The 20993-nt window shown below is 49.9% G+C and overlaps 1 protein-coding gene across 1 annotated transcript; it reads right to left on the bottom strand.

Moving 5' to 3' along the window:
- Window positions 1-383: 383 nt before the first annotated feature.
- CSF1R (colony stimulating factor 1 receptor) lies at window positions 384-20822 on the bottom strand. Its single transcript, XM_010120711.2, has 21 exons — window positions 20640-20822; window positions 15402-15647; window positions 14325-14609; window positions 13665-13801; window positions 12759-12918; window positions 11663-11852; window positions 10495-10610; window positions 10105-10225; window positions 9561-9748; window positions 8906-9018; window positions 6708-6834; window positions 6136-6240; window positions 5699-5809; window positions 5438-5600; window positions 4761-4864; window positions 4501-4619; window positions 3540-3662; window positions 3307-3418; window positions 2899-2998; window positions 2203-2308; window positions 384-1784 (listed from the first exon to the last, which is right to left on the bottom strand). Exons 1-21 carry the CDS (start codon window positions 20704-20706, stop codon window positions 1653-1655), a joined length of 2925 nt encoding a protein of 974 aa, XP_010119013.2. The 5' UTR covers window positions 20707-20822; the 3' UTR covers window positions 384-1652.
- Window positions 20823-20993: the final 171 nt, after the last annotated feature.

Raw genomic sequence — 20993 nt, 5'->3', positions numbered from 1 at the left:
GAGTCTGCTCACCAGGGCCTTCTTGCCTCTACCCTGCCCTTTCCCCGCAGGCTGCTGCCACATGCCTGTCTCAAACAGTGACTGTTATCAGATGTCCCGTCATCACCATTGAACTTACTTCTCTGTTACAGCTGTGCATGAGGAGTACTTCTTTTTTCCCAATAACAGAGGCTAGTCAGAGCACAGTGCTTTACAACCTTGCTTTTAATAAGTTTGGTTTTTTTGTATTACACAAGATTTGAAGGGTTTTGAGAACTGGTACTGAGAAGTGTGTCTGGGAACTGGAGCAGAGTTGCAGGGTGTGAGAGGAGGGGCCAGTGCATCACCCCTGCTCTGACCTGTTCCCCTCTGAGAACACTCCTTAACGCCCTGGAAGAGACTAATTCTGTTCAACATCTTTCTTTATTCTTTCTAGTGCTGACAGATAGAGATATGTTAGCTTTTTATTTAGTAAGGAGGGGTGAATCAGTTGGTGTTAGCATAAAATCAGGTTTAATAGGATCAAAAGTGGCCAACAACATAATTGCTCACAGTGTGACAAAGGCCACGTACTGTACAGTCATTCTGTCTCACTGTAGTTCACCTGAGCCCTGTCAGTCCTTGCACCTGGAATATTGATCCTTTACCCACCCTGTCAGGTGAAGCTGAGAAGGTTGAGCTGCCTCAGATAGCTACACAGGAGCAGGGGGCTGTGGCATTTGTAACCCTGAACAGGAGCTAGATGAGAAGTAAGTTTAAGGGCATTAGGCCCTAGCTTATTAATTAAAATACACTCAGGAAAATATGTACAAGAGCATATCTATAATGGTGAGAAAGGCAGTGATTGCTACATTTTTAATAATTCAGAAGTTTTGTAGGATATGTGTTATATTGATCATTTCCTGATCCGTTTAAGCTGCCATTCTTTTCTGGAGTGGGATTGTGTGCAGCACTGGCCTGGAAGAGTGCTCGTTCATGCTGTATTTTACCTGAGAAATAACTGCCCCTCTGTCCCGTGACTGGGGCAGGAGTTCGCATAACCCTGGGGTTGGCTCCTTGGCTCGCTTCACTCAAACAATCCCTGCAGAAGCATGGGCTGCAGAGAGGGAGGTTGCATGTAGAGGTTAGTGCATATTTAATGCTAAGTAGAGGCTTTACCTATAGCTAAACACTCTGCACCATCCAGGGTCAGACCAAAGGGAAGAGGGCTGCTGGTGGTGTGTGGAGCAGTTCCAGCTTCAGGACTTAGTTCGAGATGTGCTCATAAAACAAAAGGGTTCAGTCACATGAGTGACTTTTGGAAAAAAGTCTTAACTTGTCTGCAACTTGTATTTTTAAAAAAGTACAAGAACCAAACACCACCCAGCCTCCTCTGGGGGTTGGGAGGCAGGTGACAGGGACTTCTCTGTACCTTGCAGAGATGAAGCCAGCTACCACCCTAACACCTCTGTGCTACACTTGAGATGACAGAAGATGTTAGGAACCCTATGGTGAATCTTGGTTTTGAGTCACTCCAGCGCCATCCTTTCAGTGAGGGAGTCGGTAACACTCACGCTTCAGAAAGCACAGAGAGGAGAGCCAAAGCAGAAGGCACCTGTGTCCTAGGGCAGAGGAGAACCACGCGCTCCGTGGAGCCGGGAGGACAGGGGTCTACCCCGGGGCGATGGTACCAGCTAACAGAACTGATAGTTGTTGCTCTTGGGAAGGGGCTGGCCGGTCTCCTCTTGCTCGCAGGACTCCTCGCAGCAGCCGGAGGTATCGCAGCCGCTGTCTTCCTCAGCCGTGGAGGGGAGGTTGGTGTAGTCCTTGAAAGCACAAACAACCCCAGGTGTGTTTCAGTCCCTTCAGTGGTGTACGAGCTCTGTTTCTGCACAGAGGGACCAGCTGGAGATGCTAACTCAACACCACCCTTTGCTGTGCCCACAGGGCATGGCTACCTGGCAGGACAGGCGTGTCTGTACTACGGTGGAGCTGCAGGACAGCTAGTCACAAGGCAGCGCACCAAATCTGTATTTCTGTATCCACCCTCCCTTGCTCACGGTGGGGAGTGATTTAGCCCTTCAGCACGGGGAAAGCTGGATGACTCTCTGCACTTTCCACCACACTAAGCTGCTCCCATAAGTTAAAGGAAAGGGACATCACCAAGAAAGATGTCCAGGAGCTATGTTCATGTAGGGGGAAAGCACATCTCCCTCCCCACTTCTCCTCTCCAAAGGTTCTCACCTGCTCCTTATGCACCTCCAGCTCTTTCTGAATGAAGCAGCCGATCTGGTCGAAGGTAGGTCTCTGGGTGGGCTCTAGGCTCCAGCATGCCTGCATGATGCTGTACCTGCAGAGCCAGACAAGGACAGGGTGGTTGCACTGAGCTGCTGCAAAGCTGCTGGAGGCTCTGCACCCTCAGGATCTTCCCTGCAGCACTTTGTATTTCAGGGACAGAATCCTGTGTTTCTGCCTGAAAAACCCGTGGTCAGTGTATGTGAAATGCTCCAGGGGAAGGTAAGCACAGAAGTCAACAGAGCAAACTAATTCATCAACGAGGGGCTTTATGCTTCCTTTTTTCTTTAAGCTTAAACTCATTCTCCTCCTGTAATTTACTCAGGCTTATTTTCTCACAATCCTAGGGTCAAAAGTAGCTGATTAAAAAAAAGAAAAATCCACCAAGATCAGGAATGTAAATGTACAACATGAGCTCTCCCATCTTCCTGTCCATAAACAGAGGAAATATCGGACAGAGCATCAGGCCTTGCTTTCCTGTAGGAGCAAGGAGCAGCCTGGTGGGATCCAACCTGAACCTCAAGGGCAGATGCACCTGGGAGCAGCAGGCAGACCTGGGACCAAGGTCCCTGTCCATCTCCCTGCCCACGAAGCGGCTGCAGCCACCCTGCCAGCCATTGTGTGCATCTCGGCGCATCCACTCACATTTCCAAGGGAGCGAAGTCAGGCCTGGCCATCTGGTATCCCTGCTTCACCATGCTGTAGAACTTGCTGTTCACCACCATGCCGGGATACGGGCTTTTCCCTGTGGAAGCAAAAAGAGGAGAGGCGGCTCTCAGATCAGAGGCTTTGGCACTCCAGCTTCGTGGGGTGAGAAGAGGCAGCCTGGAGCATTGCCTGAGCCAGAGCTACTTGTTCTCAGGGAGTTCTGAGTCAGAGCAAATAATCCAGGATCCATTGCTTTTAACGGTCCCTCCGGAAGCGTAACATGTTGTTTTATAGCCCTGATAAAACTTAGATTTTTGTCAGCCTTCTTCCTTTCTTGGAAATTTTTCTGCAGAGACATTAGGGCAGTGGTAAACCAAGGGGTTTGCAAGCTCATTTCTTTCTTACCAAGGGAGAAGATCTCCCAGAGAAGGATGCCGTAAGACCACACATCGCTCTGCACTGTGTAAATGCAGTCAAAGATGCTCTCTGGGGCCATCCATTTCACGGGCAGGCGGGCCTGGAAGAGCAGAGAGTCCTGCAGGCTGGGACAAGCTGGCAGCTTACGCTACACCCTGTCCTTCGTGCTCCAGCCTCACCCCACCTCTGTACCTTCTCTTGTCCCCATTTTAATTACTTACATTGCCTTTTACAACGTAGTTCAAGTCATTCATGATATCACGGGCCAGGCCGAAGTCACAGATCTTGGCTACCCGGCCATCTGACACGAGCACGTTCCTGGCTGCTAAGTCACGGTGGATGCACTGGGGAGAAGAGAGCGCAACTGAGACCCAGCCACCATCCCCCAGCAGTCCCAGCTAATTCCCTACAGCCTGGGTCTGTCACCAAAACAACACTTACAGGGGCAAGGGGAACACGTACTGCTTGAAAAGCCCCTGTAAGAGGCACTGTATGGTTTGGGTGGGAAGGGATCTTAAAGATCATCTCATTCCATCCCCCCTGCCCTGGGCAGGGACACCTTCCACCAGACCAGGTCGCTCAAGGCTCCATCCAGCCTGGCCTTGAACACCTGCAGGGATGGGGCATCCACAACTTCTCTGGGCAACCTGTTCCACTTAATTTGCAGCGTGAAGAGATTGTGGTATTTCATGCCATGTTCTTTAATCACTCACTCAATCACTCCAAAACACTCGTACGGTTACTCTCGTACTCTAAATGAGCTCTGGTAGACGGCTCAACAGCCACTTTCAGTTCCTTGTCTCTGGGGCAGCAGGGAAGCTGCCGATGTGAGGAAGCTTCACAAAGTTCCTGACCTCTTGTAAAAGCTGGGGAGAAAATGTTGAGAGTAGCATGATGCACAGCCCTGGGTTTCCCCCCTCCGTAACCCTGCCCTGCTGTGATGGCCTGCCTGCACCCCGTGGGAGAAAAAGGCTCTGAAGAGAAAACCAGTCACCGTGGCCCAGCATGTCTGAATCCAGCAGATGGAGTAAAGAGGCTCATTTACAGCAGCAGCTTCCTTGAGCTCAGCCACCCCACCCAAAAACATCCCAAGTCTTGTGCAGACAGGGTGGCTGATGCCTCCTGGCTGGACCAACATCTCCCAGTCAGAGTGCTGGAGGCAGTTGTCTGCTTGGCACTCACATTCTTTGATGCAAGGAATGCCATGCCCTGGGCCACCTGGCTGGAGAACTGTAGCAGGTCAGAGAGATTGAGGGGACGAAGGTCCTCCCTGGTGTCATCTTCTTCCTCTGAGCTTTTCCCTGAAATTCAAAGAGAAGTTTTAGAGTTGCCGCAAACCTGGTGAGTAACACAAGCTATGCTGTACCCTGGTTCCCCAGGGCTAAACCAGGATGGCCAGAGTAAAGAAATCATGAAAATACAGGAACGAGCCTTTAACTCACCCCTGGCTTGCGCAGAATCTGATGACGCTGAAGATGATGATGATGATGACACAGGCTTCATTTCAACATATGTTTCCAAACCCTGGCTCGAAAAGCCACTGTCACTGAGTCAGAGACAACAGAGATGGAGGCGGGCTGTTAGCAACCCTCCAGCAGTACCTTCTGCCCTTCTCCACATCCAACGTGAGAAGAAACCACATCCCTGCCTGCAGGAAATGGCTTAACTACAGGCTTATGGGCAAAGGGAAAGTCAGCGTTGAGGCGATTCAAAAGGGGGACCTAGGACCTCTGTGGTATGGGGCTCCAAGTCCTGTCCCCTTTGGCCAAGGCACTGCCCTTGGCTGACGGGCAGCGCTCAGCCTCTTGTCCTGCAAAACCCACATGCCCAACACTGCAGGAAGCCAGAAAGTTCTGATTCCAGATTGTGGGAGGGCAGACTGGGCTGGAAACCTGGGTTTGTTGTGGGATATTCAACAACTGCTGTCAAAGACTGAAAAACTTGGAACTGTAACCGTGTGTAAGCACACACATTCCCAGTGGCTTTTACATCCTGGTGTTCTGCAAGTCCCCAGAGCTTTGGCCTTAATCTCTCCCCAGCTGAGCCCTCTGCCTTTCTCCCAGCCAGTACTTAGGCCCTGCGTTGCTCAGCGCTGCGGCCACCACAGCTCTGCTTTTACCTGCGGATGTATTTCTTCTCTACGTCAACATTTTTGTAGTCAGCAGTGCTGTCTAAAGAGGTGTCCAGGGCAGAATCTTGGATAATCATGGATTCAGCCTTCTTTCGCAGGAAATTCAGCAGATCTCCATAGCGACAGTACTCAGTGATGACAAGGATTGGGCCTGGGAGAGAGGCGGAAAGGTTTCGTTAAGAACTGGTGCTACTGTGACCCGTCCTGAGGATTGCTTTCCCTGGGAGGAGGGGGGCTGTGGGATCCTACCTCCATAGGTACATGCTCCTAGCAGGTTAACAATGTTCTCGTGGTGTCCCAAGTGACTCATGATCTTCAGCTCAGACATGAGAGCCTCCTGCTCATCGGTGTCTGCTGATGCTGCAAGACAAGAGGAAAAGGGCTCTGTGAAGGAGTGAGGGAGGGACAAGGAAGAGATGATGGGAGAGGACAGAAAAAGTTGTAGACAGGGAGACATAAAAAAAAGGAGACACACTCAGAGAGGAAATTGTATCCTTTGTGCCTCTGGCCACGTATGTCCACAAAAATGACAGTAGTGTGATTCCAGCACCGAGTAATTATCTCAGAAACATCTAAAAAAGTGGATGTTGCAATCTGGGAGCACCAACAAAAGTGGTGAACACACACTACATCCTGCCCAAAGGAGCTTGGGGGATTTTGCCCTTTGCAAGTTGCTCTGAGCTTACACTTCAGCATCTTCACAGCCACTTTGAGGACTGAATCTTCTTTGCCCAGCCCAAAGGCAGTGGCTTCTACCACTTTTCCAAAGGCTCCTGCTCCAAGAGTTTTTCCTGCAGAGGGAAAAAAAGATGTGCTTATGAGATGCTTTATAGAAAGAGCAGTTGTCCTGCACAGAGCCTCGAGGGTGAGGATTCCCACTGAGCCCAGACAAGATAACACATCCCTTAGTCGAGAGCTGGTTAACATCTGAGGGGAACTCTACTATGAACAGAGATGGTATGAGAGAGGCCATGTCCAAGTGTGGGCTCACGAGCTCTTTGCATTAGGAATGATGCCGGTTTCAAGAGGGACACTGTCCCCTCAGCCTTCCTCAGAGCAGTGGAGGGCTGGAGGGAGGTTGTACCCTAGCATTTGCCATTCTGTGTGGAAGAGGGCACCAAGGGCTGGTTAAGGATGTTGCTGTAATGTCTGAATGCAGTTTGGATGTTGCCCAATTTCTTTGGCTCTGTCCCTTGGAGCGTTTCGGGTCAGTGGTGAGCTGCATACCACCAGCCAAGCAGCAAGGAAGGTTCCTTACCAAACTGGAGGTTATTCCTGGGAAACTCCCATTTTTCATTGTATGGCAGCTGAGTGGGATCGATAAAGATGTAGTTATTCCCTTCACAGGCCTCAATGATCTTCCACCGCACTTGGTACTTGGGTTTCTGTAAGAAAAGACTTCAGATATTCAATGTTTCTCAAGTCCTGAGGGCTCCCCCATCCCAGCATGCACTCTAGCTCACACCCTGCAGGCATGGAGTGAAGTCTTAGGCTTCAGCCCATCAAATATTTCTTCCTTTGAACCTGCACTGAGCAAGAGTGGCTTTGTCTGGACAGCCTGGTACCTGTGCTGTTACAAGATCCTCCCAAGTTGTTACCCACAACTGAGGGAGGCTCTCTTGGCTCTTCCAGTTAAAGCAGCCCCTTGCCCTCACTTGGGAGGGCAGAGCTGGGAGAGCCAGCATGTCCCACCAGATCAGGGGCTGACAGTGCCCAGCTGGTGCTGGAGGAAGATGTCCCCACTGCATCTCCTTCCTTGGTACCCTGAGCTGCTGAGCACAGCAGAACAGTGGAGCTGGCCCAGCCCTGCTTCCCTTACAGGAAAAAAAATGAAATGGAGAAAGAGAAGTAAGAATTTCTTCTCTTTTCCACAAATCTCACGGCAGAAGTAACCAGACAAGGACAGAGAGAAGCAGTGCTGGAGCCCATGGGAGAGGCAGTTGCCTGCTTGTGCTGGGTGTTGTCATTCACGCTGAGAGGGCTGGGAAGACAGGCTGGAGGCGCAAATACAGAGAAAGGCAGGGAGATAGCTCGGCGTGAGAATACTGTGTGTGACCTTTGCTCCTGCACAAGGAGATAGGCAAGGACCCGCACCCCAGAGTGGCAAAAGTGGTCTCAAGTCCATCAAGGCAGAGAGAGGGAAGCATGGATGGAGTGATCATGGCTGTGATGAATCACCTCAGGTCTCAGCTACTGAAAGCTGTGCGCTGAAATGCTTCTCCTCACCACTTCCCCTGGATAGCTGCAGGGAAGGGTGTAGCGCATGGGTGGATGCTCAAAGCTGGGTTAGCACAGGCACGAGGGACTATAACTGGGGCAAACATCTGCGGTTTTCACACAAAGCATTGGTTTTTTTCTCCCCTACACAGCTTCTTTTTTCTTTGCCTAAGAGCTGAACATCCATGCCCATGCAGGCTATGGAAAACGCCCAGACAGGATGCTCCAAGCAGCACAGTTTCTGGTGGAGGTTCCTCAAACAATGCCACATGAAGTTTATTTGCTGTTGCCTGCTCCCAGATGGTGAGCATCGCTGCTTTCTGCTCCCCAGTTCACCTAGCACTGCAGCAATCAGGCACGGCTCAAGAAGCCCATGGCTGAGATTGTGTTTATAAATAATCTTCTCTTTCTGCTTCTCTTGGGCTTGCAAGGCCTTCCTAAAAGCTATTTCTTCAGACCTGTGCTTGCACATCCACCCACCTCTCTCTGGACCACTGGCCAAACACAGCTCTGCCTGCAAAGCTGTAGGTGCTTGTTTGGGAGAGGGGATCTTCTGACAACCAAGACCAGAGCTTTGCTGCAAAATTTGCAGCCGTGATGAGCTGTCAAAGGAAGAACGCCAAAAGGGAGAGCTGAAAAACATTAGATTTTCACCCACTGATGAAGCAGAGGTGGCTATTGGTTGGTACAATTTATGGAAAAAAAACTGAGAATGAATCCAAATGCTGAAAATGAGTCTTGCAGAGAAAACAGGGCAAGTTCTTGTATAAAAATAGTGACCAAGTCTTCCTGGAGACAAATGCCTCCTAACATCATCCTGTTTCCCCATAAAGACAGCTTTTTATAAAGCAGAAGGGAGAATAAGAAGTAGATGCAAGTTGCAAATCAGGTTTTTTTTTCCCCTCCTTAATTTGGTCTGTGGATTCACGGTGACCAGAGCAAAACCAACAGCACAGAACAAGCACCTTTGTCTGACACTGAGGAATATCCACATTGACCTCTGGGCTGCAAGACTGAGGGACCAGGGTGGGAGGGGTGTTAACACACTGCCTTTAGTGTGTGAGCCTCCCCTGCAGCAGGAAACTCCTGGAGGAAGCTGGGAGGCAGTGGAGATGCGGGAGGTAGCTTGCCTGGTACTTCCAAGCAGAATGGTCCCTGCCCACGGCTGCCAGCAGAGGTGGTGTGGCCTCTGAAGCTGGGCAGGCCGTGCAGCCCTCGCTACGCAACAGGGAATCTGACCTGGTTGTACTTGTAGAGGAGGAAGAGGAGCAGGAGGAGCAGCAGAACTGATGTGCCTATGCAGGTGGAGAGAATGGGGTTGAAGAGATTGGTCTGGGGGGCCATCACATTTCCTGGAGGAGCAAAAAAAGCAGAGATGAGTAAAACACTCCTGTTTCAATGCCATCTCTAGGAGCATTTTGCCCAGCTGTTCACTTAGGCTTCCCCCATATGCAACGCAACCCATCACTGGCATTGGAGGCTCCCTAAAGAGCTGCTGGGATCTGAGGCACGTTCTTGATGCCAAAGTCAAGACTGCAATGGTACCCTCGTGCACCCCAGTTTCCACACAAAGAGCAGCAGGTGTGGGTCAGACTGGGGATCAAGATCTGTGCACGAACAGGCCCATCAAAAGATGCAACCCCTGGACTCCGGTGGGCTGAGCAACAGCTGGCTGTGCCGGTCCTGCAGTTACACAGTGTTCATGGCGTGGCTCAGCCTTTGGCACCAGGCTATGCCCAGCCAGCAATTCCTACATGGCTCCTAGGACTACCAAATGCCAAAGCCTCCCACCTCCTGTGAAGATAGAGGGCTAGGGATATATGTACAGGAAGATGGGCCCCCCAAAGCCCCCAGATTCTCCCCAATTCTACCAAGCTACCAATTTGTGTCTTACTGGTGATGGTGTGTGAGTGCAGCCTGTCAGAAGCGTTTCCCTCTCTGTTAACGGCCACACAGCAGAAGGTGAAATCGGCACCCAGCTCCTGGAAAGGGACAACACTCTCCACCTCCGCCTCTTGGAAAGGCAACGTGTCTACCACCTGGGGACTGGAGTCATTCAGAAGCAACCTATAGTCCTCGTACCTGCAGGGACACCAAGCAGGAGAGAATGAGTGGTCCTCTGCAGCACAGTTGTTCATAAGTGAATCGGGGAGACACTGGGAAACAAAGGACCCACATGTTCCTCAGAAAAAGTATTGAAAGAGCATGAATCACAGATGTCTCTTCAAACTCAGGACTTTAGGAACAGCACCTTCACCGTCTCCTCAGACGGTCCTCAAGAACCTCTTTTTTAGCATGGCAACACCCCTGTTGTTGTTACTGAACAGGCTCTGCTGTATTGCCTGTAAGTGAGCCCACGTGGTGCTGCTCAGCAAATGCCACCATAGTGAGGGCAAGTGCACACCTTGGAAGTGCTGGATGTCCTGGGCGTTTCTTACCTGTCAGAGTGAATGGGGCACTGGTACCACTCAATATGTGGGGCAGGGTAACCGCTGGCTGTGCACTGAAGGATGCTGGAGTCATTGGCTGGCACCTTGATTTTGTGGACCCTTGGAGGAGCTGTTGGACAAGGCAGATAAACAGTGACTGCTATGACCAGAGGACAAGCACATTCCTTGTGCTCTGATTTACTTTCCATGTCTGCAACAGTAAAACATCAGGAACCCCTGTGCTACGTGTAGGTTTGGGCTGGGTCCCAGACGCAGTCTGGCTGTGTGTCCTGTGGGTGCTGGGCTCGAAGCACCCTGGTATCCCACCCTATTTGGTGCCTGCTGGCCAGCAGCCCCAGGGCAAGCAGGGTGAAAGAAGGAGCAATGCCAAGCACTTACATTTCACATAAACACTGAAGTTAACTGATGCACTGGTCTCATTGTTGAAGGCATAAAATGTATAGAGGCCTGCATCTCTTTCCTGCAGGTGGGTCAGGAACAGCGTGTTGTTATACCTGCGCACACGGAGAGGGTAAACACCATGAAGAAAGCAGTACTGAGGAAGCTCAAGTAGTCACACCGTCTTTGCTCAGTGAGATGCAGCTGCTTCCTGTGCCCAGGAGTGGATGAACACTTCCCAGCACTAATCCCAGCCCATGAGGGCAATCTGCTCCTTGCTTCCTCAGGGGAAGCAGGGAGGGTCTGATCTTCCTTAGAGGAAAGACCTTTTGCCACCAAACTTCTGAAAGGCTACAGGTGGGTGAACGCTCAAAAACAAAGGAGAGTTTAACACTAAATCATTGCCTTTGATGGGCCAGAGGATGCTGGTCCTCCTGCTTTTGACAGAATTCCTCCCATTTCATAGCCCATTAAGTCATGGTCCCCAGTGCCCAGTCTTCTCTGCCCCCAGCCCATTTCTCAGAATGCAATGCAAGAAAGAGTTCACTCTAAAGCCATCATGCTTGCTGAGTAGCATAGTTCCTCTTGTGCATTATTTTGGGTTTCTAAGAAAATGAAAGGGGAATTGCTAAAATGCCCCAACAAATGGAATGATTCTCTTTCGGTCTCCTTTTGCTGTAGGCTTTGGAAGAGCAGGGCTGTGCTCTCCATTAGGTCTTATCCACATAACGATGTTTCCGGACTCTTGACACGGGGTGTGCAGTGCCACTTGATACGTACGCTCTCCAGACTGCAAAGCACGGGACAGGTCTGAGGAGCAGTGAGGGAATTCAGTTTTTTGTACTGTTCATCCACCCCCACAATTTCTTACTGCAAGGAGGGTGCAAACTTTAACAACCAGACCTCAAATGTGATAGTAGTGACTTCCACAAGCTTTTCTAAAGAGGAGGCTGCCAAGTTCAACAGAGGTGGTGTCCTCCTTGACCTGATCAGACCTGCTTACTCTGGTTTGCTAACAGTACTGGAAAGAGAAGACAGAAAGGCAGAACAGTTCCCCTCTTTAAAACCTGAGAGTTTTCTGTCAGCCAGTGGCATGGGGTCTGCCTGTCTCACAACAAAAGCATTGTTGGAAACATGCCATGGTAAGCACAGAAGAGAGATCACATACCAGTTGTTTCCAGAGAACATTTCACCCTTGATCATGGTAGTCTCGGAGTTCTTCAAAATGTTTGTGTGCTCCCAGCCACAGTGGAGAAGTTCTGGGTAAGCGTCAATGCGGACCTCCAGCTTCAGACTCTCTCCCACAGCAACCTCCTGGCTGGTAGCTGGCACTGGGGTGAGGATCACGTAACCTCTCTCTGTAGGATGGAGGAGAGCATGATCATCACCAGGCATGCCCAGACACCTAAAATGAGCTTATACCAGCTTCATAAATGGACCATTACTGGAAAGGGCAGCTAGGAGACTGCAGGAGGGAATGAGGCGTTACACAGATGATGTTGCCAAAGGAGTACTTTTGAGTTGCTGCTTTGTCATGGCAGCTTGGATTAGACTCTGCCTGAGAAGAGCTAGAAAATCTTAGTGAACTCTCACAGGGAAAGAAGTTTTACATGCGGTATCCTAATAAGTGATGAGGCTAAAACTGTATCTCCTGATTGTCCATGGAAGACAGATCCCTTGGCTAAATCCCCAGCTTGGAAACTTCCTACTTCCTCACTTGGAAACAACTCAGACCAAGCCCTCTTTCTGAGCCATGGTACGCAGCAGCTTTGGGTCACCAGTGAACCCCAGCCTACAAGCTGTGAGGATTAATTTTCCATCTTGAGATACAAACAAGTGAATAATAGACCTGAATCCTCTTGTGTGGATCTGTTACTGGAAGAGACCAAGATTCATACTCTGCTCATGTGGCTTGCCCTTCCTTCTAGCCAGCCTTTCCTGGTCTTCAGCATAACCTTGCCCTATTCTTTTTTTTTTTCCTGTATGTTATAAAGCTGTTTATAAACACACAGAAACTGAGAAAAGCTTTCCAATTTTTCATCCAGAACCCAAAAAAATGTCCTCCTGCTCCTCAAGATGTGAAGGGAACATCAGTTCCTTTCCTCGTAGCTCCATAGTTCTCATGGAGCACAAGCCCTTAGGCACAAGTGAGAATGATGCTCCCAACAACAAAACTAGGAACAAGATGGAGACAGAAGCAGCAAATACTCAAGGCTAGGTGTGATTCAGCCTACATCTTCCTGATCTTCTGGGGGAGCACTCACCTACTACTTGAAGCATTGTCGAGGCATTCCTGAATCCTGCTGAATTGTTAGCTATACACGTGTATTTCCCGCTGTCTTCCATGGTCACCGCTGGAACGGACAGGGTGTCGGTGATGAAGTAGTTCTCATTTTCAAAGCTAGGCTTTTTAGTTGTACTGACCTGTCAAGTAGGGAGGGACTATCAGGCACTTTCTTGAAAGGGCAGAGGATAGAACTCAGTTATATTTGTGACGAACACACCCACCACCTCCTGTTCTGAGCTGCTGAGCTTTGTTATAGAGGCCCTGTCGCTGAAAGCCACCTGTATGGAGACCAAGAAGCATATTAAACCCAAGAATTTGGGGCAGATATTCCACGGCAGTTTGGGTTATAGCCACTCTCAGCCTTCTGACTGCAAGTTATCTGTATGTTGTGTGACCCAAAGATACCTTATTTGTCATTTTAACTCCTTAATAAAAGCATCGGATATAATAAGGACTTCTAGCAAACCTTATCTAACCATCTAGGTGTTAAAAGTTATCACAACAGAGATTTTGAAATGCATTCCCTTTCTTCACCCATCTCTTTTCTCTGGGGAACTGTGTGTCCTGAATATGTTTGCTGCTTTATAAGCCCTGGCAGGGCTGGGTGGAAAAGTGTTGCCTTAGTAGGTACTGCAGCTCCTGCTCAATGAACTCAGCTGAAACCACGTACTTTCCTTCTTGGAGCAAGATCCTGACCATGGGCAGGTGTTTCTTAACCCTCTGTCATCCCAAGGAAAGGATGGTCATATTCGGATTTCTACATCTTGTTTGAATAGCTGCTCGAGGTTTTGCTGCCGGTGACATGGGTCTGGGCAGTTCTTACCACCCTGTGTCTCCCAGCTTCCAGAAAAGCCCTGTACTCCCTTGAAGGTGCACAACTTACATTCTTTGCTGCTGTCACCCATCTGATGTCATACTTGTGGGAAGGAGCAATTACTCTGCAAGTGACTTCGAAACGTTCACCCACGATTCGCACGTGGTCTATAGGATCCATCATCACTGATACGGGCTTCTCCAATGCTACACAAAGGCAAGCAGGGAAAGATTCAGTGTCAGCTGGCCCAGGGACCCTGTGTACTTTGGAGACTCACTAGGGCCCAGCTACCTTCTCCTTCCCATGCTATTCAGTCTCTTTACCCTCAGCCTTCCCTAGGGATCATCTCTTCTTTTTTGTAGATGTCTATGGGAAGCAGTACAGGTTGGGGAGAGCACAGCAATCAGCACTGTGGGTTGAAAGGGAAGGGGAACCTTCTGCCATGGTTATGTCCTGAACATCAGGGCCTGAGGACTTGCAGAACATCAAGGGAGATAAGTGGACTTTTTTTTTTTTTCCTCTGTTCTGTGATAGTGCCTGCAAAGATTTGAACGCTGCTGAACCCATGCAGACCCACCTAAAGGAGCCAATTCGCCAGAAGCTGATGGAATATTGCTTCCATTAAACACCCTTTAGGTTCAGAAGGTCTTCCCTACCACTGGTGAGGAGGTTTTGGCCAGCTTAGCTATTGCTGTCCCCTCGAGGACAGCAGCAACACCAATCCTTTACCTTCTTCCACAATCAGTCTTATTCTTGATGACTTCTCGATTTTTCCGTTTATCACTGCTTGGCATCGGTAAAAGCCCTTGTGCTTGCTTTGTGCATTGTATAGCGTTATTCCTTTCTCAGGACTGAAAGAATACTCGGTCCCCGGTGGCAGAGGAGAGGCATCTTCCCTTATCAGAGTCACGCTGGATCCGTACTCAGGGGCTGTGATGAGGCAGGGGAGCTCAGCATTACCACCTTTGGTCACAAAGATCCGGAAAGTTGGCGTGTACCACGCATTATTGGGATCTGCAGAGAAGTGAAGGTAGGCCAGAGAACAGGATCAGAAAATGTGTTGACACTGAGAAACACATTTCAGCAAAGGCAACTCCCCAGCATTGCTGCCCAGTGGGAGTTCGATGCTGGGGCAGTCCTGCTCAACGCCTGCCTGACTCAGCCTCCAAAATCTCACACGACAAGCCCAATTCCAGCTCAGGCATTTGAGGAGAGCACAGCAATCCACTCACAAATGTACGCAGGCAACAGAGACTGAGAAGTATGCTTACCTCCAATTTAACTTTTCACTATGGTGTTAGTTTTATTTGTCCGACCTCCAGCTTCCCTGTCCAGGACGGTATCTCTGGTACGAGGGAAGGGGTGAACTCAAGTGGTGAAGCTACCACAGCATAACTTCTTCTGAGGTAAAAGAGTATTTGGGGTTCAGGTCACCTTGGGAGGATGTGATTCATGCGACTTTCCCTTATCTGGGGTACTGGCAATATCGTTCTCCGATTCCAGATCTCAATGCTCATTACAACACCGAAATGACTTTCATCCCTGGTTTGTTTTTTTTCAGGAAAGCAAGCTAAGGTAAATGGAGGGAGAGATCCAGGCCATTCCCACATATGCACGAGATGTAGATGCTCTGAACTCTACCCCGGTGCTTCAGCCACGGACCCCACTGTATGTGGGCGAGCCACTGCCCCAGTAGGAGCCTGCACTGCTCCCCAAAACACACACAGCCACAGCCGTAAAGAGGACCATACTCCCTGAAAAGAGGCCATTTGGTCAGCATTTGTGGGAAGAGGGAAGCACATTTACCTCGTACAAACAGATGCACAGTTGCAACGCCCTTGTCACCGCTGTTGACATAAGCACACTTATAAATGCCGGTATCCCTGTAAGTGGCCTTGGGAATGTTGAGTGTGCTGCTGGTGTGGCTGCTGGATGCAACCTTTCGACCTTTCCATTCAACTTCAGACTCTCCTGAGCAGTGCAAGATGACTGGATCACCAGTGTTGACAACCAGAACAGGGAGGTCAGGGCTGATCACTGGGGATGCCAAGCCTACAAAGAAAAAAAGGAGAAAAAAAAAAAAAAAGATAAAAATTGATCCCTAATGATGCTCTGTTGGAGTCCATACTGCTGAGCATGGAGTAGCTCAGCATCAGGAACAGGCTGGGCTTAGGATTCAAACTGGCTGTTTGGCTTGCTCTGGCCATTCTCCATCCCACCAGACCAATACGGCCAGATACCCCAAGGAATGAATTTCAGGGAAAAGAGAAAACCCCACATGTGAACATTTAGAGCACTGGGACAGAAAAAAAAAAAAAACCCAACAATTATCCAGCACTGATTACGTCAGACGCTAGCCTGGAAATTATTCCTGTTGGGTTTTGCCTCTTGCAACAGTTTTCCTTTTGTGGCAGAGCTGGAGCTACTCTATGAACTTGGTTAGTCCATGACACCATTTGGCGATGTTTAAGCCAGGTCTAGTGGATGAGGCTCTCTGTTGCATTAGTGCTGTGTTGAGCTGGACCAGACCTGGAAAGCTTCTGCAGAGCAGGAGGTCAGTGCACGCCTTCCGTGAAGACTGGCTTTTTGGTTGCTGGGTGGTGGATCTTGAAGGACACCTACTTACGCCTTACCATACAGTCAAGCTGTGTTTTCCTCGTAGATACCACCAAAACATTATGAAGTGAGTCAGCATCATCATTCCTATTTAGAGATGGGAAACTGAGGCATAGAAGAGCTAAACAGCTCAGGAAAGCCCACAGCTGCAGTTGTCCATACAGCACACCAGGCCACGCTGACACTGGCGTTGCAATCCAGCTGGACTTCTGATGCCATCTCTGCTTTGAAGATGGCTTATCTGCTGGCTGAATAAAGGGGAACTAGGGTCCTACTCCAGCCCTTAGTGTTAGAGGGAAATATTTTTTCCCCTCTTTTGCCACATCAGCGAGTTCTTTGAGTCACCACCTATTTTTAGGGTGGGGGGGAAGTGAGAAATGAATCAATGGCGCGGGGTTAGGGAAGAAGCGGTGCCGCCACCCCCACACCAGGCCTTTGGAGAGGACAGGAAACACATTGCAAATGGCTATCTGCGCTTGGGGGGCTCTGCACCCCCCTCCAGCCCCTATCCAGGGTTATTCTCCCACTTCTGCTTTCCTTCCCAGTTGCTAACCCACCCTCATATCTTAAAGGGACACATGCTCAAGCTCAAATAATAGTAAGGGGAAAGGTAGCTACCCAATTTATCAATTTGTTGCTCTTCAGAGAGGAGGTCACTGCAGGCAGTGTAGTGACAGCAAAAAAAAAAGGACTGAGTTTGGTCTTGTGATGCCTCAAACTCTACAGCAGACTACTCTGGACTCACAGGAGCTCTTTAGTTGAAAGATTTGTTGTCCAAATGAACATAAAAACCACAATCATCAGGAAATGGGAGAGGGCAAGACACTCTTTAATGGCACCATGAGCCCAGCTGCACCTGCATATCCATCCTGCAGGGGCAAGGAGACAAGTGGTCGGATGTTACAGCCCAAACCTGATGCAGGGAGGAGAGAAGGGAAAGCTGCTTATGGTCATGGGCAGCTACGACAGTTCAAAGCACATCTGTTCCTGGTGCTGCCTTGGACACCATCCTTGTAACACAGCCAACAGAAGAAGCATGCACTGATCCTCATCCACCCCTGCTCAGAGCTCTGCCTATGGTCAAGGTACAAACGCATCTCCTGTGCTACCGGCTGTAACACCAGAGCCCACCAAGCATCACTTAAGCCATCTTAGGCTGATGCTTCCCTCCATGCAACGAAGGGTTGGGATTACAAGACGCAAGGCCCTGGAGAGCATTGCTGGTGCATGACAACAATGCAGTTGCCCGGGGGAATCCGAACAAGGCCTGGATCAAACTCACTGGCCCTGCAGGAGGAAGCAGAGGACAGGAAGCTTTGAAGCACGGAATATTTGACATTTTATCTCCCTGGGGTGTTTGTTTGTTTTTTTTTTTTTTTTTTTATGGGATGCTTTTCTCTTTCTGTGGAAAGAGGAAAAGTCTCATTTATTCCCAGAGTGGAGAAAAACATATCCCAGCATCCTTCGCAAAGCCACATTTTCCACATATCTGAGGTACGACATTCCTCCCTTTTTGCTAAGCTGCATTTTCTAGCAGGGCTTGACACTCGTGTTGCTTTCGCTCTCTACCAGTGGATGCTTTTCCCTCGCCTACTCTCCGCTTTAGCTGTCCCTCCACATCCAAGGCTTCAGCACCATTTAATGGGGGAGCCAAGCTCTTTGACTCACAGCTGCATTCAAACTGGCTCAGGGAAAGACCATGTTGTAACCGGTCCTTGTTTTAGACACAACAGGAGGACAAGGCAGAAAATAGTCACATCACTCATTGTCCTTGTCACCAGCCTCCACATACTCCTGAGATGCTATGGATGTACTCCTGAGATGCTATGGCCAGAAAAGGCTCAGGGTAGGTGCTCTCCATAGCAGAGAAGAAACCAGCAGCCTTCAGGCTATCACTGGAGACCCCTGTCAATGGCACAACCACCCCACAAGTGGAGTGAGGACAGACAAGGCAGAAACACCAAATGCAGGACAACGCCAGGTGAAGGCCACCATGTATGCTGGGGGATGAGTCAGACCAGCAGGTCCTTTTCCATAATGGGGAAGCAGAGCTGCTGGGGGAGGCCTTCTCCCTGCTGACCACTGTGCAATCTTGCACGAAGCCCCAGAATGTCTCCCTGCTGCTCTTCAGCAGCTTCTGCAGCACTGCCAGTAACTGCTGGCCAAAGGTTTTACCACAATAGGATTGTGTAACCATGACCTCTAGTTACAGCTGCAGACTCTGTCCCTGCCTCTCTTATGCTAGCCAGAACATTACTTTCCTCTGCTGAGGGTTTGGAAATGGTGAAGAAGGAGAAGTAATGGCTGGTAAGACAGAGAGACTCAAGAATCTTATCACACAAGCCAGCCATGAGGACCTTGACTTGGTCCTAGGGGGTAATTAGGCTAAGGCCTGGCCTTAGGAAGGACCCATACCAGATCTGAGCTTCCCTTGCTCCCCCACTCAATGATAAGCTTGGTTTCTGAGGACACCTTCCCCAGAGGCACCTATGGTATCTTGAGGCAGGGAAAAGGGTGCTCATCACATCTCTGCTTGGGGCTTCTACCTGAGAGGTTTAAATTCATCCACAACAAAAAAAAAAAAATCCCAGGAAGACTTCTCAAGATGGCCAAGAGCAGATGTGAGCTGATCAGGTTTCAAATCTTTCCTTTCCTTGATCTGAAGCTGGGGTTTGAGCCTCTGACAGTCCCCCAGTAAGAGCCCAGACCACAATGTTCATACCACATCAGCCCTGGCTACTCTCAGAAGATGCACTTGCAATCCAAGGGGTAGCAGAAGGAAGTCAGGCTCTGTCTCCAGCTTGAGGCTGTTGCTTTGGACAGCCTTGGCAGGCTGCAGCTTTATGCTACAAATGGCCAACAGTGCTGGTACTCAAATGCGTGTCTCACACCCTGACACGGCAGACAGTGCTGGATGAGGATGTCACAGCTGATGACCTGCATTGCCCAGTGCCTCAAGGAACCTTCAGAGAGATCCTGACAGATATCATTATGATCACTCCCAGATCTGCATCACACCTGCCTGGTCCCTATTATCTTAAAAAAAACCAACCAAACAAAAAAAATCCACATAAGAAATTAAAAACCCTGCAGCCTTCACAACCCAGTTCCCAGCACAGCAGACCTGGAAGAAGCCTGCTCAGCATGTCAGAGATGTGACTTGAAGTGGAACACCATGCAGTGCAACAGCAAGAGGGATGCAAATTGCCCGGGCTGAAAATACGAGCACAGCAGTGGCTGAAGAGGGATACACTGCCTCCCTGTTACATGCTGGACGCTTTCCTCCCAGATTGCCCCCTTCCAGGGGGAACTTCCCACCAGAGTCTTTGTGTGGGAAGTAAGCCCAAGAGGAAAATGAAGGGAAGTGCCACACGAGATGTGAGAGGTGCCAGCACTTAACATGCAGGATTAGTAATACTGGTTTCTGTCTGTTTGGTTGCAAACCTCAAACAGGGTTAGTGACTCTCTTGAGGTTGATGGGTTATTGTCTCTTGGCAATCTCCGCAACCTCAAAAACCAGGCGTATTCACCTTTCTCTCTTTGGCTTCCTGAGTTCTGTTTCCATCACAAGGTCTAAAAGCTGTCTCAACAGTCCTGTTGTCTATCCCAGCACCGTCAGAAAAGAGCATCCCTCAGACATCTCCAGCCAGGCATGAGGTGCATTGGAAGGTGCCAATGCAGCCAGCTTTCCCAATTCTTTCACCGGAAGGTCAAGCATCTCCAGCTCACGCCCCATCTGGGCAAAGTGGTATTTCAGATACTACTTCCCTCAGGACACACTTTCTGCTGAGCCTGTCTTTCCTCCTAACCCACCCCAAACCCATCTATCTTCCCTTTCCCATCTTCCCACCACCAAGGCTCTTCCTACGCTCTGTGCACCTTACCATACCCTTTGGCCTTACCCCAGCAGTGCTGCAAGTAGCCAAGAGTAAGCCCTCAGCACAGCAGGGCTCCAGAAACAACGAGCTGTCTTTCCACCACTATCTTCCCTCTATAATTCAGCCAGATCTGGATGGTCTTCAGGAAGCTGCTACAGCCAGCTGCTACAGCCAGGCAGCTGCACTAAATGCCAAGTTGGTGTCTCTTCCCTGCCATGCCAGAGTACACTTCTTCTCTTGCCTGCTCCCTGCCTGTGTCAAGGCTCCTTGAACTTGCCCACAGCAGCGATGGCTGCATCATGAAGCAGCCTTCAGAAGCCAAGACTGTCCCATCCAACAGCAGGCTTTTGGTAGACACGATCAGGAGCTCAGCTTTGCCCTCCACCACCGAAAGCCCATTAGTCCAACTTCAGCCTTGCCCCATCGAGGCTGTTACCCATCCTCAGCTGAGGAGGGATGGAGCACTCACATCAGACACCAAGGAAACCCTTGTCACATCCCAAAACTGCCCCAGAGTGACATGAGGATGCTGTAGGGTTGGTGGACCTACCGTGCCAGATGCCAGCTGCGGAGAACAGCAGGAGGAGAGCAGGGCCCGTGTCCCCAGGGACCGCCATGTCTCCAGTGTGGAGCCAGGACGTGGCTGAAGGATCGTCTCGAGCAGCGGGTGTCTCTCCTCGTGGGCACCGTCCCCAGCGCTCCCTCGGCAGGAGCTTCTCCTTTCTGAGTTGACCACAAGTTAAGAAATTCCCTTTTTTTTTGTTTGTTTTTGAAACAAGACAGGGGGGAAAAAAGCAGCAAGCTATGCTTTGAGACGTCACTGGCGACAAACCCCCTTGGCAGAGGTGGGGCCACGCATGCACCCCGCTGCAGGGCCACCCTCCCACCACAGACCCTGCCTGTG

This window comes from Chlamydotis macqueenii, chromosome 14 (genome assembly GCF_036417535.1).
Source record: "Chlamydotis macqueenii isolate bChlMac1 chromosome 14, bChlMac1.mat, whole genome shotgun sequence".
NCBI classification, from domain to species: Eukaryota; Metazoa; Chordata; class Aves; order Otidiformes; family Otididae; genus Chlamydotis; species Chlamydotis macqueenii.
Note: the sequence above shows the minus strand (reverse complement) of the source record. Positions and strands in the feature narration are given on the sequence as shown.

Excerpts from the sequence above, each read along its gene's own strand:
- CSF1R (XM_010120711.2), bottom strand. The coding sequence starts at position 20,706 with ATGGCGGTCCCTGGGGACACGGGCCCTGCTCTCCTCCTGCTGTTCTCC. Across the intron at positions 9,749-10,104 it reads TGCCCCATTCACTCTGACAG|GTACGAGGACTATAGGTTGC; the intron begins GTAAGAAACGCC and ends GTGTCCCTGCAG. Across the intron at positions 3,419-3,539 it reads ACTACGTTGTAAAAGGCAAT|GCCCGCCTGCCCGTGAAATG; the intron begins GTAAGTAATTAA and ends CTGCTCTTCCAG.